The sequence below is a fragment of the Passer domesticus genome, unplaced genomic scaffold (assembly GCF_036417665.1).
Source record: "Passer domesticus isolate bPasDom1 unplaced genomic scaffold, bPasDom1.hap1 HAP1_SCAFFOLD_71, whole genome shotgun sequence".
Lineage (NCBI taxonomy): Eukaryota > Metazoa > Chordata > Aves > Passeriformes > Passeridae > Passer > Passer domesticus.
Window position 1 is genome coordinate 19,374 of NW_026990170.1, and position 14,611 is coordinate 33,984.

The window sequence follows — 14,611 nt, forward strand, 5'->3', positions numbered from 1 at the left end:
CAAACAGGTGGACCAAGCTGCCAAGGTGAAAGTATCACAGGTGGATCTAGACTGGCAGCACAAGGGAGAATCATTCCTAGCTCTCTCGTTGGGCCCACGGTGTCTCTGGTCGTCAGGGGAGAGATGCAACATAGCGATGGGCCCGTGACCGAGGGGTGGGCCTTGCTATGGACAACATCTCACAGGTCATCCACAACTGCGAGAGCTGCGCTGCAATCAAACAGGCCAAGCGGGTGAAGCCTCTGCGGTACGGTGGGCGATGGTTGAAGTACAGGTATGGGGAAGCCTGGCAAACTGACCTCATCACGCTTCCCCAAACCTGCCAAGGCAAGCGCTACATGCTGACCATGGTAGAACCTACCAGAGAGTGGTTGGAAACCTACCCTGTGCCTCATGCTACTGCTTGGAACACCATCTTGGGCCTAGAAAAGCAAATCCTGTGGAGACAAGGCACCCCTGAGAGAATTGAGTCGGACAATGGAATTCATTTCAAGAACGGCCTTATCAACACCTGGGCCAGAGAACATGGCATTGAAAGGACATATCATATCCCCTATTACGCACAAGCTGCCGGGAAAGTTGAACGATGCAACAGACTACTTAATACTATCCTGAAGGCACTTGGTGGAGGAGCCTTCAGGAACTGGGAACTGAACTTAGCAAAAGCCATCTGGGTGGTCAACACCCGAGGACCTATCAATCCTGGTGCTGCCCAGTCTGAACCCCTGCACACAGGGGATGGAGACAAAGTTCCTGTGATACACATGAAAGGTATTTTAGGAAAGACTGTTTGGATTAATCCCACCGCAAGCAGGGGCAAACCCATCTGTGGGAATTTTTGCTCAAGGACCTGGTTGCACTGGCTGGGTAATGCAGAAGGACAGGGAAAGCCGTTGTGTACCACAAGGAAATCTAACCTAATTTGAAGCGAGAATTGTGTGTAAAGTCTCATTTTATATTATACATATATATATAGATAGATACATATATATAGTAAGAGGATATTGGTTTGGGTATAGATGGTAATAGAATAAGGGTTAGATTATGTCCTAGGTTATAATATAAAATTATGTTCTATTCCCATCCTCTAGAGCTGCTGAAACCAGGAGGGGCATTGTTTCTTCCTTATCTCCTGTTAATGGGCCCATCAATGTCTTGCCACATGACTCAGAGATAACTCCCTCCCAGAGCCATTTCTGTTTCATGGCTAATCAAGGACCCACAGCATGAGGCAGAATGATATCAGCCCACTGTGAGATGCTCAGCCCATGGGGGAGGAGCTAAGCATCCCCAGCTGGATATAATCTGGGATTTGGGACACAACAAGCAATCTTTCCACTGGATTCCCAGAGGAACCGCCGCCCTTACCCACTGCTTTTCCAGAGGATGAGAGCTACCAGATGGTTTCTACAGGATCACCACTTCCACAAGTCCATTTCATCTGGACTGCTACCACCACCCTAACTAGCAGGGTGTCAGGCTGTATTCTGACCCTGTCAGTGGTTTTTCTTTTGTATTATTACATGTATTTTGGGGGTTTCTTTTCCCTTTTCCTAATAAATTGTATTTCTGACTTGGAGTCTCTCACTGGTTTTGCTTTCAAACCAGGACACAAATCCATCTCTTTATTTCAACAGAGGAATGGGCCATTGCCTAACCTGCAAGCGGGGGGGTGGTGGGGGTGGGGTGTCACCTTCAGTGTTGCCTAGAGGGCAAGGCCAGGGGGCTCAGGGGCAGAGGAAGGGATGTGTTGGTCCCAGGAGGGGCTGGAGGGGGCTGGGCTGGTCCTGGGGTCTTTATAGGAACATGGATTGGCTGGGATGGGACAGATGGAGATAAAAATAGGGATGAAGGCAGCTTGGGGAGGCCCATGGGGAGAGCAGGTGGCAGTGGGATCTACAGGGTAAAAAGAGGTTTCCTCGTAGACGGTTTTTCTGGGGTCCTCTTCACACAACACTTGAGAGGGCAGTCCAGGCTGTAACTGCTGCTGGAGGAGCTGCTCTCGCTGGAGGAGCTGCTGGAGGAGCTGCTCACGCTGTCGGTGTGAGGTGCAGCCACTGTCTTCCAACTCCTGTCCCGGGGTGCTCCTGTGCAGAGAGGAGGTGGCTGAGGCCCCAGCTGCCAGTGGCACACAGGGACCCTCGTGCACAGCAGGGCCCAGAGCTGGCAAGGCTCCCCAGCACGGCTGGAGCTGCTGGCACAGCTGGGCCCAGCTGGACAGCTGCCCCTCAAGGCCCCGGCCAGCAGGGCACGGCTCTGGGCAGGCTCCCTGGCCAGGAGCGGGCCCCAGAGCGCCTCTGCCTTTCAAGGGCAATCTCGGCCCTGCTCTTTCTCCTCCCCACCTTGCTCTGCCTCTGCCCCGTGCCCCTGGGGCTGCTCTTGGCCAGGCAGCCTCAGTGGGAGCCAGCACTGGCTGCAGCCCCAGCGGGGCCCCCAGGACAAGGCCCAGCAATTGAGAGGCCAATGGAAGCACTGGGCAGCAGCAGAACCCTCAGCAGAGTTATTTGGACAATCATGGACTGGCCACAACCCCACTGCAGTCTAATGGGAATGTTCCCTGACCACGTTAGACTTTCAAAAGAAGCTGTTTGAGGGGGACAGCAACAAAACACTCACTGTTTTCTCTTCCCGATTCCAAATACCCGATTCCAAAGCAGCACAACATGAAGACAAGCTCCAAAGAAAGCATGCCTGCCAGTAACCCTAGCCAGCAGCCTGTTCCCGAACAGAAACCCCTTCCGAGGCCATCCTGGGCATTGGGAACAGGTCTTGTGGTGCCGGCTGCATCTGTGGGAGCGATGGGGAGCGTGAGCCCGTGCTGTGCTGCACTGCTGAGCTGGCAGCACGGTGGATACAGGCAGGACATTCTCTGTTTCCCCCAGAGCTGGGGCCTGCAGGCACCTTGCCGGCCCTGGGCACAGGCTGTGCCAGCCAACAAAGCCCAGCAGGCCGGGAGGAGAGCCCGGGGGCAGCGCAGCTGCTTGGGCAGTGGCTGCTGCCAGGGACACGGGCCAAAGCCATCCCTGAGCAGCCACTGCCACCCCTGGCCCTCCCTGCCCCGTGACAGCTCCCCCAGCCCCAGGGGACAGGCTCAGGACCCAGCGCAGCCCCTGCCCAGTCGGGAGCCAGGGCTGGCTCTGGCCCTGGGCTGGCGGCAGGGCTCCTGCTCGGGGCTGCTCCTGTGCCTTGGGCCTCTGGGCACTCAGGGCCAGCTCCGCAGCAGCTGCAGCGCCAGGGACGTTGCTGCACCAGTCCCGTTTCCCCGGGGCTCTGAACCAGCTCCAGAGGCCTGGAAGCCCAGGCGCCTCCAGCTTTGGCTGCTGCCGGGCCGGGCAAGGGCAGGCCCTGGGGGAAGAGCTGCTGCCACACAGCCCCGGCCAGGGCTGAGCCCGGCACAGCAATTACCTGCTGTGCCTGTGCCCGTGTCTGCCATCGCCTTCCTTCCTGCAGCTAGGGCTGCCAATGAGCCGCTGATTCTCCCTGTGTGTTTCTCCTCCTGAACAGCCTTTTGGTCCATCACTTGAAAAAGGAAAAAAGGGACAACTGGATCAAATGGAAATATTCCCCACTGGGGAGGTGGCACCTTCATGAGGCAATGGTTGTCAAAGTCACAGGTAAAGATCAGGATAACACCAGTGCACTCCCTTGTGCAAACAGCTGCACCGCCTGATCTTCTCAGAGACTGGGAAATGGCAGGGTATCAGGCCCACAGTACAGTTGGGGCACCCTATCAGCTAATGCCAAATTCCATCCTGCAGAGGCTGGGGAGGAATTGCAGCCAGGCCAGGCTGGGAAACAGCCCTGCACGATGTGAAAGCAGCAGCGGGGCAGCGAGGCTGCCATGGATCCCTTCTCGCTGTGCCGGGCACGGCGTGTCCAGATGTGCAGCCAAAGCAACCGGCTGCTGAGTCCCAGGGGAAGCATGAGGGAAATGCACCCACCTTGTCCTCCAGGTGCTTCCTTCTGTGTTTCTGTCAGGAATTCATCTGCCTCATGAGAATTTTTGGCTGCAGTATCTTGGTTCTTTCCTTTTGGAGGACCTTAAGAGAAAGTAGTTCCATTTCCCAGGAATGGATCCCACAAAAGCGGGGCTCAGCCTGTGGGGTCAGCAGGGACACACTACTCACCCCTGCCATGGGAGCTGGGTTGGGGCCAATCATCCAGCCCTGGAGCTTGAGAAGTCCTCCCTGCAGACACACCTGTAACTCAACAGCCACAGAAGCTTCTGCCATCTCTGCTGATCTGCACGGGCACCACTGAGCCGCAGCAGCGGTGAGGGAATCGTGCAGGGCGCGGGCACACACGTGCATGGTTCTGTGCTGGCACCTGCAGCGCTGCCTCCCTGGCCCAGCTTTGGCTCTGAGCTGGCAGCTCTCCCAGGGGAAAGGCCTTGACCTACCCTCAGCATCTCCCAGAGCCTCAGTCCTGGATGTGGGGCCTTCACCGGCAGGTTCAGCTGCAAAAAAGGCAGGACAGAAGAGCTCCTGTGGCACTGCAGGAGATCCTCAGGCTGCCCACAATGCTCAGCCCCGGGGCACAGCCCCGGGCCCGGCCCCTTCCCTCTCTGCTCTTCTCTTTGACTGCACAGAGCACACGGAAGGACACACTGGCACAGCACACGGGAGGAAGATTGAAAGATCAATGCTCCTTCCTCCCACTGACAGCGATGCCGTCGGACTCCTCAGGGCTCCAGAAGGGAGCAAGGCAAGATTTTCAGAATCCTTCAGCCCTTACATAATGTTAAGGGAAATGGTTTATAAATGAGCTTTTGTTGCATTGATCCTGATTATTCACTCAGGAAAGGCAGAATGAAAACTTGCCTCCAGCATCCTCCAGGAACTTCAAACCATCCTTTATCAGGACTTCCTGAAAACCCATGTCACGATTACAGTTTAGAAGGGAGCAGAGATCAGAACCATATCTGTGGCATGCTGGGATCCCCTAATGCTACAGCGAAAAGGGCACTGCCAGGGGGACGGGTAAGGCTATGGGACCCAGATGGGAATGGACATGGCCAAAGCTGCACAGGGGCCTGGGGTGCTCAGGGCTGGCTCCTGATCACTCTCCACACTCTTTCCCTGCCCTCAGCAACATCCCTGGGAGGGGTGGCTGGAGTAGCCCAGGGCCCTGGGGCTCCTCCCTCAAACTCACAGAGAATCCTCCCTAAAGCCCTGGGGCAAACTGCAGCAGGCAGTGCCACAGCTGTGCCTCTCTTCCTCCTACACTCCCACCTGCCCTCCTTCTGCTGGGACAGCTCCCAGATCCCAAGGGCAAACAGCCAGGCCCTCTCAGGACACACTGGAGCCTTGCTCTCCCCCTCTGTCCTTTCCCCACCGTGGGCACCCCATGCAGTCGCAGCCAGGTTTCAGGACATGTCTCCCAAGGAGGGACCGCAGCAGGACTGCTCAGTACCCGAGTGCCCTGAGCCTGCTCGGGATAATTCCCCTGGGCTGTGCCGCTCTAGTCCAGGCTGTGCCCGCACTGCCAAGCAGCAGAGAGGGCAGCTCAAGCCTCAGCAGGGCTCAGGCCCAGAGGCACAGCAATTACCTCCTGTGCCTGTGCCTGGCATGGCCTCCCATCCTGCAGCAGAGGCTGGCACGGAACCACTGCTTCCTCCGGGAAATGCTTCCATCTGCACAGGCTCTCCTTTGATTTCTGGAGAATGGAAAAGAGACAGCTGGATCAGATGGAAACATTCCTCATTGGGAATGGGGAAGGTGAGGCATCACTTGTGAAAGGAATGGATAAGGATCAAAAAACACCCAGGATTTTGGGACAACCCAAGGCTGCTCCCTTCCTCAAAGAGCCCCAACATCTGATCTGCCTGGACATCAGGAAATTGCAGGGGATCTGAGGGTGGGCATGGCCTGTGGTCCAGTTTGCCTGCCTGTCAGCTGATGCCAAATGCCTTCCTGCAGAGGCTGGGCAGAAGCTGCAGCCAGGCCAGGCTGGGAAACAGCCCTGCAGGGCGTGAAAGCAGCAGCGGGGCAGCGAGGCTGCCATGGATCCCTTCCTGCTGTGCCGGGCACGGCATGTCCAGATGTGCAGCCAAAGCCCCTGGCTGCTGAGTCCCAGGGGAAGCATGAGGGAAATGCACCCACCTTGTCTTCTCTGCAGACATTCCTTCAGCATTTGCCACATGATTTCTAATGGGTCCTGGAATTTCTTGCCTGCCATGTCTTTGGTCTCTCCTGTCGTAGGACCTTAAGAGAAAGTAGTTCCATTTCCCAGGAATGGACCCCACAAAAGCAGGGCTCAGCCTGAGGGGTCAGCAGGGACACACTACTCACCCCTGCCATAGGAGCTGGGCTTTTGTGCAGCATCCAGGGTAGGAGTTGGTGAAGTCGTCCCTGCAGACACATCTGTAATACAACAGCCACAGAAGCTTCTGCCACCTGGTCCTGACCAGTCAGTCAAACATTTCGCCTTGGTGGGACAGTGAGAACATACCTGCAGAATGCTCAGAGGGCTTCACAACTTCAGAGCGCCAGGCTAATGGAGAATCCTTCCCAGCCTCCCAGTCTGGAAGCAAACCAAGATGAGAACTGTTTCCATTGTGTGCCAGGGCTGGCTCTGGCCCTGGGCTGGCGGCAGGGCTCCCGCTCGGGGCTGCTCCTGTGCCTTGGGCCTCTGGGCACTCAGGGCCAGCTCCGCAGCAGCTGCAGCGCCAGGGACGTTGCTGCACCAGTCCCGTTTCCCCAGGGCTCTGAACAAGCTCCAGAGGCCTGGAAGCCGAGGCACCTCCAGCTTTGGCTGCTGCCGGGCCGGGCAAGGGCAGGCCCTGGGGGAAGAGCTGCTGCCACACAGCCCCGGCCAGGGCTGAGCCCGGCACAGCAATTACCTGCTGTGCCTGTGCCCGTGTCTGGCTTTGCCTTCTTTCCTGCAGCAGGGGCTGGCACCGAAGATGGAGTGCTTCCTTCAGGAAATGCCACCTTCCACTGAAGCACTATGTCCATCTCTTGACAAAGGAAGGGAGACAGCTGCATCAGATTGGGCTGTTCCCCACTTGGGTGGTGGCATCAGAGGTAATATTTGTGAAATTTATGGAGCAAGAAAATGGCCAGATTACAGTGGCATGATGTGAGCACTTCCACCTCCAGACACCCTTTTCCTAATCTGCAGGGTTGATTTTTGTGGGGGATCTCAGGGTGTGTTACAGTTTGGGCTGCCTGTCAGCTGATGCCAAATGCCTTCCGGCAGAGGCTGGGCAGAAGCTGCAGCCAGGCCAGGCTGGGAAACAGCCCTGCAGGGTGTGAAAGCAGCAGCGGGGCAGCGAGGCTGCCATGGATCCCTTCCCGCTGTGCCGGGCACGGCGTGTCCAGATGTTCAGCCAAAGACCCCGGCTGCTGAGTCCCAGGGGAAGCATGAGAGAAATGCACCCACCTTCTCTTGTCTGCAGGGGTGCCTTCAGCTCTTGCCTCATCTGTTTGGATGGCTGCAGGGACATCTTATCTGTTGTATCTTGGACTTTCCCTGTTGGAGTACCTTAGAGAAAAATATTTCTATTTCCCTGGAATGGATCCTACAAAAGCAAGGCTCAGCCTTTGAGGTCAACAGGGACACACTACTCACCACTGTCATGGGAGCTGGGCTTGCGTATAGCATCCAAGGTAGGAGCTGGAGCAGCTGGAGAAGCTGGAGAAGTCCTCCCTGTAGACACATCTGGAACACAACAGCCACAGCAGCTTCTGTCACCTGGTTCCTGCCCGCTTGTCTACAATTCTTCCTTGGTGGCACGCTGAGAACATACCTGCAGGAGGCTCCAAGGGCTTCAAAACTTTATTCATCCAAGCTGATGGAGAAGCCTTCCCAGCAACCTCATCTAGAACGGAGCACAGATGAGAACACGTTCCAGGGTGTGCTGGGATCCCCTTCTGCCACAGGGAACTGGGCACTGCAAGGGGGTCGGCTAAGGCCGTGGGAGCCAGATGTGAATAGACATGGCCAAAGGTGCACAGGGGCCTGGGGAGCTCTGGGCTGGCTCCTGGTCACTCTCCACACTCTTTCCCTGCCCTCAGCAACATCCCAGGGAGGGGTAGCTGGAGCAGCACAGGGCCCTGGGGCTCTCTCCCTCAGACATAGAGGAAATCCTCCCTAAAGCCCTGGGGCAAACTGCAGCAGGCAGTGCCACAGCTATGCCTCCCTAGCTCCCTCTGTCCCTCCTGCCCTCCTTCTGTGGGGACACCCCCCAGATCCCAAGGGCAAACAGCCAGGCCCTCTCAGGACACACTGGAGCCTTGCTCTCCCCCTCTGTCCTTTCCCCACCGTGGGCACCCCGTGCAGTCACTGCCAGGTTTCAGGACATGTCTCCCATGGAGGGACCCCAGCAGGACTGCTCAGGTCCCGAGTGCCCTGAGCCTGCTCGGGATAATTCCCCTGGGCTGTGCCGCTCTAGTCCAGGCTGTGCCTGCACTGCCAAGCAGCAGAGAGGGCAGCTCAAGCCTCAGCAGGGCTCAGGCCCAGAGGCACAGCAATTACCTCCTGTGCCTGTGCCTGGCATGGCCCCCTTTCCTGCAGCCGAGGCTGGCACGGAACCCCTGCTTCCTCCGGGAAATGCTTCCTTCTGCACAGGCTCTCCTTTCATTTCTGGAAAATGGAAAAGAGACAGCTGGATCAGATGGAAACATTCCTGACTGGGAATGGGGACGGGGACAATATCTGGAGGCATCACTTGTGAAAGGAATGGATAAGGATCAGAAAACACCCAGGATTTTGGGACAACCCAAGGCTGCTTCCTTCCCCAAACAGCCCCAACATCTGATCTGCCTGGACACCAGGAAGTGCAGGGGATCTGAGGGTGGGCATGGACTGTGGTGCAATTGGGGCTGCCTGTCAGCTGATGCCAAATGCCTTCCGGCAGAGGCTGGGCAGAAGCTGCAGCCAGGCCAGGCTGGGAAACAGCCCTGCAGGGCGTGAAAGCTGCAGCGGGGCAGCGAGGCTGCCATGGATCCCTTCCTGCTGTGCCGGGCACGGCGTGTCCAGATGTGCAGCCAAAGCCCCCGGCTGCTGAGTCCCAGGGGCAGCATGAGGGAAATGCACCCACCTTGTCCTCTCTGCAGACGTTCCTTCAGCATTTGCCACATGATTTCTAATGGGTCCTGGAATTTCTTGCCTGCCATGTCTTTGGTCTCTCCTGTCGTAGGACCATAAGAGAAAGTAGTTCCATTTCCCAGGAATGCATCTCACATAAGCAGGGCTCAGCCTGAGGGGTCAGCAGGGACACACTACTCACCCCTGTGATGGGAGCTGGGCTTTTGTGCAGCATCCAAGGTAGGAGTTGGTGAAGTCGTCCCTGCAGACACATCTGTAACACAACAGCCACAGAAGCTTCTGCCACCTGGTCCTGACCAGTCAGTCAAACATTTCGCCTTGGTGGGACAGTGAGAACATACCTGCAGAATGCTCAGAGGGCTTCACAACTTCAGAGCGCCAGGCTAATGGAGAATCATTCCCAGCATCCCAGTCTGGAAGCAAACCAAGATGAGAACTGTTTCCATTGTGTGCTAGGGCTGGCTCTGGCCCTGGGCTGGCGGCAGGGCTCCCGCTCGGGGCTGCTCCTGTGCCTTGGGCCTCTGGGCACTCAGGGCCAGCTCCGCAGCAGCTGCAGCGCCAGGGACGTTGCTGCACCAGTCCTGTTTCCCCAGGGCTCTGAACAAGCTCCAGAGGCCTGGAAGCTGAGGCGCCTCCAGCTTTGGCTGCTGCTGGGCCGGGCAAGGGCAGGCCCTGGGGGAAGAGCTGCTGCCACACAGCCCCGGCCAGGGCTGAGCCCGGCACAGCAATTACCTGCTGTGCCTGTGCCCATGTCTGGCATCGCCTTCCTTCCTGCAGCAGGGGCTGGCACCGAAGATGGAGTGCTTCCTTCAGGAAATGCCACCTTCCACTGAAGCACTATGTCCATCTCTTGACAAAGGAAAGGAGACAGCTGCATCAGATGGAGCTGTTCCCCACTTGGGCGGTGGCATCAGAGGTAATATTTGTGAAATTTATGGAGCAGGAAAATGGCCAGATTACAGTGGCATGATGTGAGCACTTCCACCTCCAAACAGCCACCCTTTTCCTAATCTGCAGGGCTGGGTATAGTGGGGGATCTCAGGGTGTGTTACAGTTTGGGCTGCCTGTCAGCTGATGCCAAATGCCTTCCGGCAGAGGCTGGGCAGAAGCTGCAGCCAGGCCAGGCTGGGAAACAGCCCTGCAGGGTGTGAAAGCAGCAGCGGGGCAGCGAGGCTGCCATGGATCCCTTCCTGCTGTGCCGGGCACGGCGTGTCCAGATGTGCAGCCAAAGCCCCCGGCTGCTGAGTCCCAGGGGCAGCATGAGAGAAATGCACCCACCTTCTCTTGTCTGCAGGGGTTCCTTCAGCTCTTGCCTCATCTGTTTGGAAGGTTCCAGGGATATCTTATCTGTTGTATCTTGGATTTTCCCTGTTGGAGTACCTTAGAGAAAAATACTTCCATTTCCCAGGAATGGATCCTACAAAATCAAGGCTCAGCCTGTGGGGTCAGCAGGGACACACTACTCACCCCTGCCATGGGAGCTGGGCTTGAGTGCAACATCCAAGGTAGAAGCTGGAGAAGTCCTCCCTGTAGACACATCTGGAACACAACAGCCACAGCAGCTTCTGTCACCTGGTTCCTGCCTGCTTGTCTACAATTCTTCCTTGGTGGCACGCTAAGAACATACCTGCAGGAGGCTCCAAGGGCTTCAAAACTTTATTCATCCAAGCTGATGGAGAAGCCTTCCCAGACACCTCATCTAGAATGGAGCACATATGAGAACATTTTCCAGGCTGTGCTGGGATCCCCTTCTGCCACAGGGAACTGGGCACTGCAAGGGGGTCGGCTAAGGCCGTGGGAGCCAGATGTGAATAGACATGGCCAAAGGTGCACAGGGGCCTGGGGAGCTCTGGGCTGGCTCCTGGTCACTCTCCACACTCTTTCCCTGCCCTCAGCAACATCCCTGGGAGGAGTGGCTGGAGCAGCCCAGGGCCCCGGGGTTCTCTCCCTCAGATACAGAGGAAATCCTCTCTAAAACCCCGGGGCAAACTGCAGCAGGCAGTGCCACAGGTATCCATCCCTCCCTCTCTCCCTCCTGCCCTCCTTCTGCTGGGACAGCTCCCAGATCCGAAGGGCAAACAGCCAGGCCCTCTCAGGACACACTGGAGCCTTGCTCTCCCCCTCTGTCCTTTCCCCACCGTGGGCACCATGTGCAATCGCTGCCAGGTTTCAGGACATGTCTCCCATGGAGGGACCCCAGCAGGACTACTCAGTACCCGAGTGCCCTGAGCCTGCTCGGGGTAATTCCCCTGGGCTGTGCCGCTCTAGTCCAGGCTGTGCCTGCACTGCCAAGCAGCAGAGAGGGCAGCTCAAGCCTCAGCAGGGCTCAGGCCCAGAGGCACAGCAATTACCTCCTGTGCCTGTGCCTGGCATGGTCTCCCTTCCTGCAGCTGAGGCTGGCACGGAACCACTGCTTCCTCCGGGAAATGCTTCCATCTGCACAGGCTCTCCTTTGATTTCTGGAGAATGAAAAAGAGACAGCTGGATCAGATGGAAACATTCCTCATTGGGAATGGGGCCATGGATCCCATCCTGCTGTGCCGGGAACCATGCGTTCAGATGTGCAGCCAAAGCCCCCGGCTGCTGAGTCCCAGGGGAAGCATGAGGCAAATGCACCCACCTTGTCCTCCCTGCAGCATTTTCTTCAGCACTTGCCTCATCTGTTTGGATGGTTCCAGGGATATCTTCTCTGTTGCGCCTTGCATCTTCCTCTTCGGAGGAACTTAGAGAAAAATATTTCCATTTCCCAGGAATGCATCCCACAAAAGCGGGGCTCAACTTGTGGGGTCAGCTGGGACACACTACTCACCCATGCCATGGGGGCTGGTCTTGTTGGCAATAACCACCAAAGTACGTATGAATCTCCTCCCCGCAGACACACCTGTAACTCAACAGCCACAGAAGCTTCTGCCATCTCTGCTGATCTCCACGGGCACCACTGAGCCGCAGCAGCGGTGAGGGGATCGTGCAGGGCGCGGGCACACACGTGCATGGTTCTGTGCTGGCACCTGCAGCGCTGCCTCCCTGGCCCAGCTTTGGGGTCTGAGCTCACAGCTCTCCCAGGGGAAAGGCCTTGACCTACCCTCAGCATCTCCCTGAGCCTCAGTCCTGGATGTGGGGCCTTCACCGGCAGGTTCAGCTGCAAAGAAAGGCAGGACAGAAGAGCTCCTGTGGCACTGCAGGAGATCCTCAGGCTGCCCACAAGGCTCAGCCCCGGGGCACAGCCCTGGGCCCGGCCCGGCCCCTTCCTTCTCTGCTCTTCTCTTTGACTGCACAGAGCACACGGAAGGACACACTGGCATTGCACATGGGAGGAAGATTGAAAACTAAATCCTCCTTCCTCCCACTGACAGTGATCCCGTCGGACTCCTCAGGGCTCCAGAAGGGAGCAAGGCAAGATTTTCAGAATCCTTCAGCCCTTACATAATATTAAGGGAAATGGTTTATAAATGACCTTTTGTTGCACTGATCCTGATTATTCACTAAGGAAAGGCAGAATGAAAACTTGCCTCCAGCATCCTCCAGGAACTTCAAACCATCATTCATCAGGATTTCCTGAGAACCCATGTCACGATTCCAGTCTAAAAGGGAGCAGAGATCAGAACCATTTCCATGGTGTGCTGGGATCCCCTTCTGCCACAGGGAACTGGGCAATGCAGGGGTGTTGGGTAAGGCTGTGGGAGCCAGATGTGAATGGACATGGCCAAAGGTGCACAGGGACCTGTGGAGCTCTGGGCTGGCTCCTGCTCACTCTCCAACCTCTTTGCAGGCCCTTTGCAACATCTCTGGAGGGGTGGCTGGAGTAGCCCAGGGCCCGTGGGGTCTCTCTCCCTCCCACAGAGGAAACCCTCCCTAAAGCCCTGGGCAAAACCATTCCCAGCGCTTCCCAGGGAGCAGGGAGCGCTGTCCCGGGAAAGGGCAGCCAGGCTGCCAGCTCACCTGCTCGCCGCACTTGCAGCGGAGCAGCCTGGGCAGCCCTGGCAGGCAGGGCCACGGCCAGGAGCAGCAGGAGTAGGAGGCGCAGAGCAAGGGCCATGGTGCCTTGTCCTCCGCCACTCCCGCAGCTCTTGCTGCCACCGCTGTCCCGACACCGCTGTCCCAACGTCAGCACCGCTGCTGCCACCGCCGCTGCTGCCGCAACAGTTGTGCTCAGGGACTGACTGTTGGCCCCTGTGCTGCTGTGCCACCATGGAGCTCTGGCACCTCTGGCACCTCTGTGACCTCAGGGCCTGCTGAGAGCTCAGCCTGCTGTGACCCCAGAGCCCTGCTGTGACCTCATGGCCTCAGCTCTACCCCCAGAGTGTGCGCCCGTCCGCATGAATGGACTGCCCTGATTGTAAATGTTTTGCTTCATCAAAGGGCCATTGCAAAGCAAAACCTTTCTTTTGCCTGCTGACATTGCTGGTCAGGCTGCGTCCCTCAAGATGTTCTTATTGTTGCAGTTCAAATTTATTTTATTGATTTCATTTTAAGTGTTGTTTAAGGGCTCTGTTATCCCCCATTTTTTTCCTGACTTGGTTCACCTGTGGGTTTTACCCTCCCTCCAAACTGTCCCTCGTGCCCTTCCCCACCCCTTGTTCCAGCTCTTTCCCTGCCTGTCAAGGCAACCCAGCCCCTTGGTTCCCAAACCTTTGGGCCAATCCCTGACTGCAACTCCCCTTTGGAATTCCCCTACTCCTGGGAGCCCCATTGGCCCTTGTGACCCATCCTCTCCACCCTCCTACCCCAACTGGCCCCAGACACTTGATGTAATCCCCTCACTCCTCTCCTGAGCATTCCCTATTGGTTCATTGTTTGCATCCACCCCATGACTTGTATGTGTACAAAACCCCTTGGGCAGTACAGCTAGGGGCTTTTCATCCTGTTCTCTTCACCTGGACTAAGCTGTTCCTTGCGGAACCTGAAGACGGGACGCCTCCTCCTTTCTCCTGTGCCTCGTCCCTGTCGTGGCTTGTGTCTGGCACTGGAGAGCAAGTGGCACTACAGGTTCTGCCTCTGGTAAATCCCCATAGCGAGGCAGTTCCCGACTCCTGCCGTAGTGCCGGAGTTCTAAGAGCTAGCCCAGGTTCCAGCACTCACTTCACTAATGTACCGAATGCCCCTTCTTCAGTGCCTGCTCTGGTGCTCTGCCATCTCACACAGTAGAGTGTGATTCACATACTGCAGCCCAGAGTTAGGTTGTTGCAACATTGAAATGGGTGTGGTTGGCAGGATGGCTGGGCATAAATCACTACAGAACTAAAGCAAATGTGTGCACGGTCCCAGGCTGGACTTGAATAGGCACAGGAATTGTGGAAAGATGAGGACAAGATAGCAGAGAACAATGGAAAAACCAGCTGAAAAGGAGGACATGCTAAAGGAGTTATTTGTGCACATTTGGGGGTATATTTTTCTTGGGTGCGAAGCAAAATGAAAAGCTCCTAAATGCCCAAATGATGAGAACTGTGTGTGGTAAATAGTATGATTCATGCTGACAAATTTGAAAGAGTAATAATAACAATTTGAAAGAGTAATATTAATAAAGTAATTAATATTTGGAAATAATAAAACAGTTAATGGT

At 56.5% G+C, this 14,611-nt stretch overlaps 1 protein-coding gene and 1 long non-coding RNA gene across 2 annotated transcripts; both read right to left on the reverse strand.

Annotated features, from left to right (window-relative positions):
• Positions 1 to 1,591: 1,591 nt before the first annotated feature.
• LOC135293113 (uncharacterized) lies at positions 1,592 to 4,458 on the reverse strand. Its single transcript, XR_010355251.1, has 6 exons — positions 4,400 to 4,458; positions 4,128 to 4,199; positions 3,942 to 4,040; positions 3,406 to 3,519; positions 2,617 to 2,787; positions 1,592 to 2,087 (listed from the first exon to the last, which is right to left on the reverse strand). It is a non-coding gene; the product is annotated as an uncharacterized LOC135293113 (long non-coding RNA).
• Positions 4,459 to 5,798: 1,340 nt separating this feature from the next.
• Positions 5,799 to 9,461, reverse strand: LOC135293108 (uncharacterized). Its single transcript, XM_064407099.1, has 10 exons — positions 9,393 to 9,461; positions 9,233 to 9,304; positions 9,044 to 9,133; positions 8,479 to 8,586; positions 7,751 to 7,822; positions 7,573 to 7,662; positions 7,384 to 7,485; positions 6,842 to 6,958; positions 6,451 to 6,522; positions 5,799 to 5,824 (listed from the first exon to the last, which is right to left on the reverse strand). The coding sequence occupies exons 3-10, from the start codon at positions 9,117 to 9,119 to the stop codon at positions 5,799 to 5,801; spliced, it is 663 nt and encodes a 220-aa protein (XP_064263169.1). The 5' UTR covers positions 9,120 to 9,133; positions 9,233 to 9,304; positions 9,393 to 9,461.
• Positions 9,462 to 14,611: the final 5,150 nt, after the last annotated feature.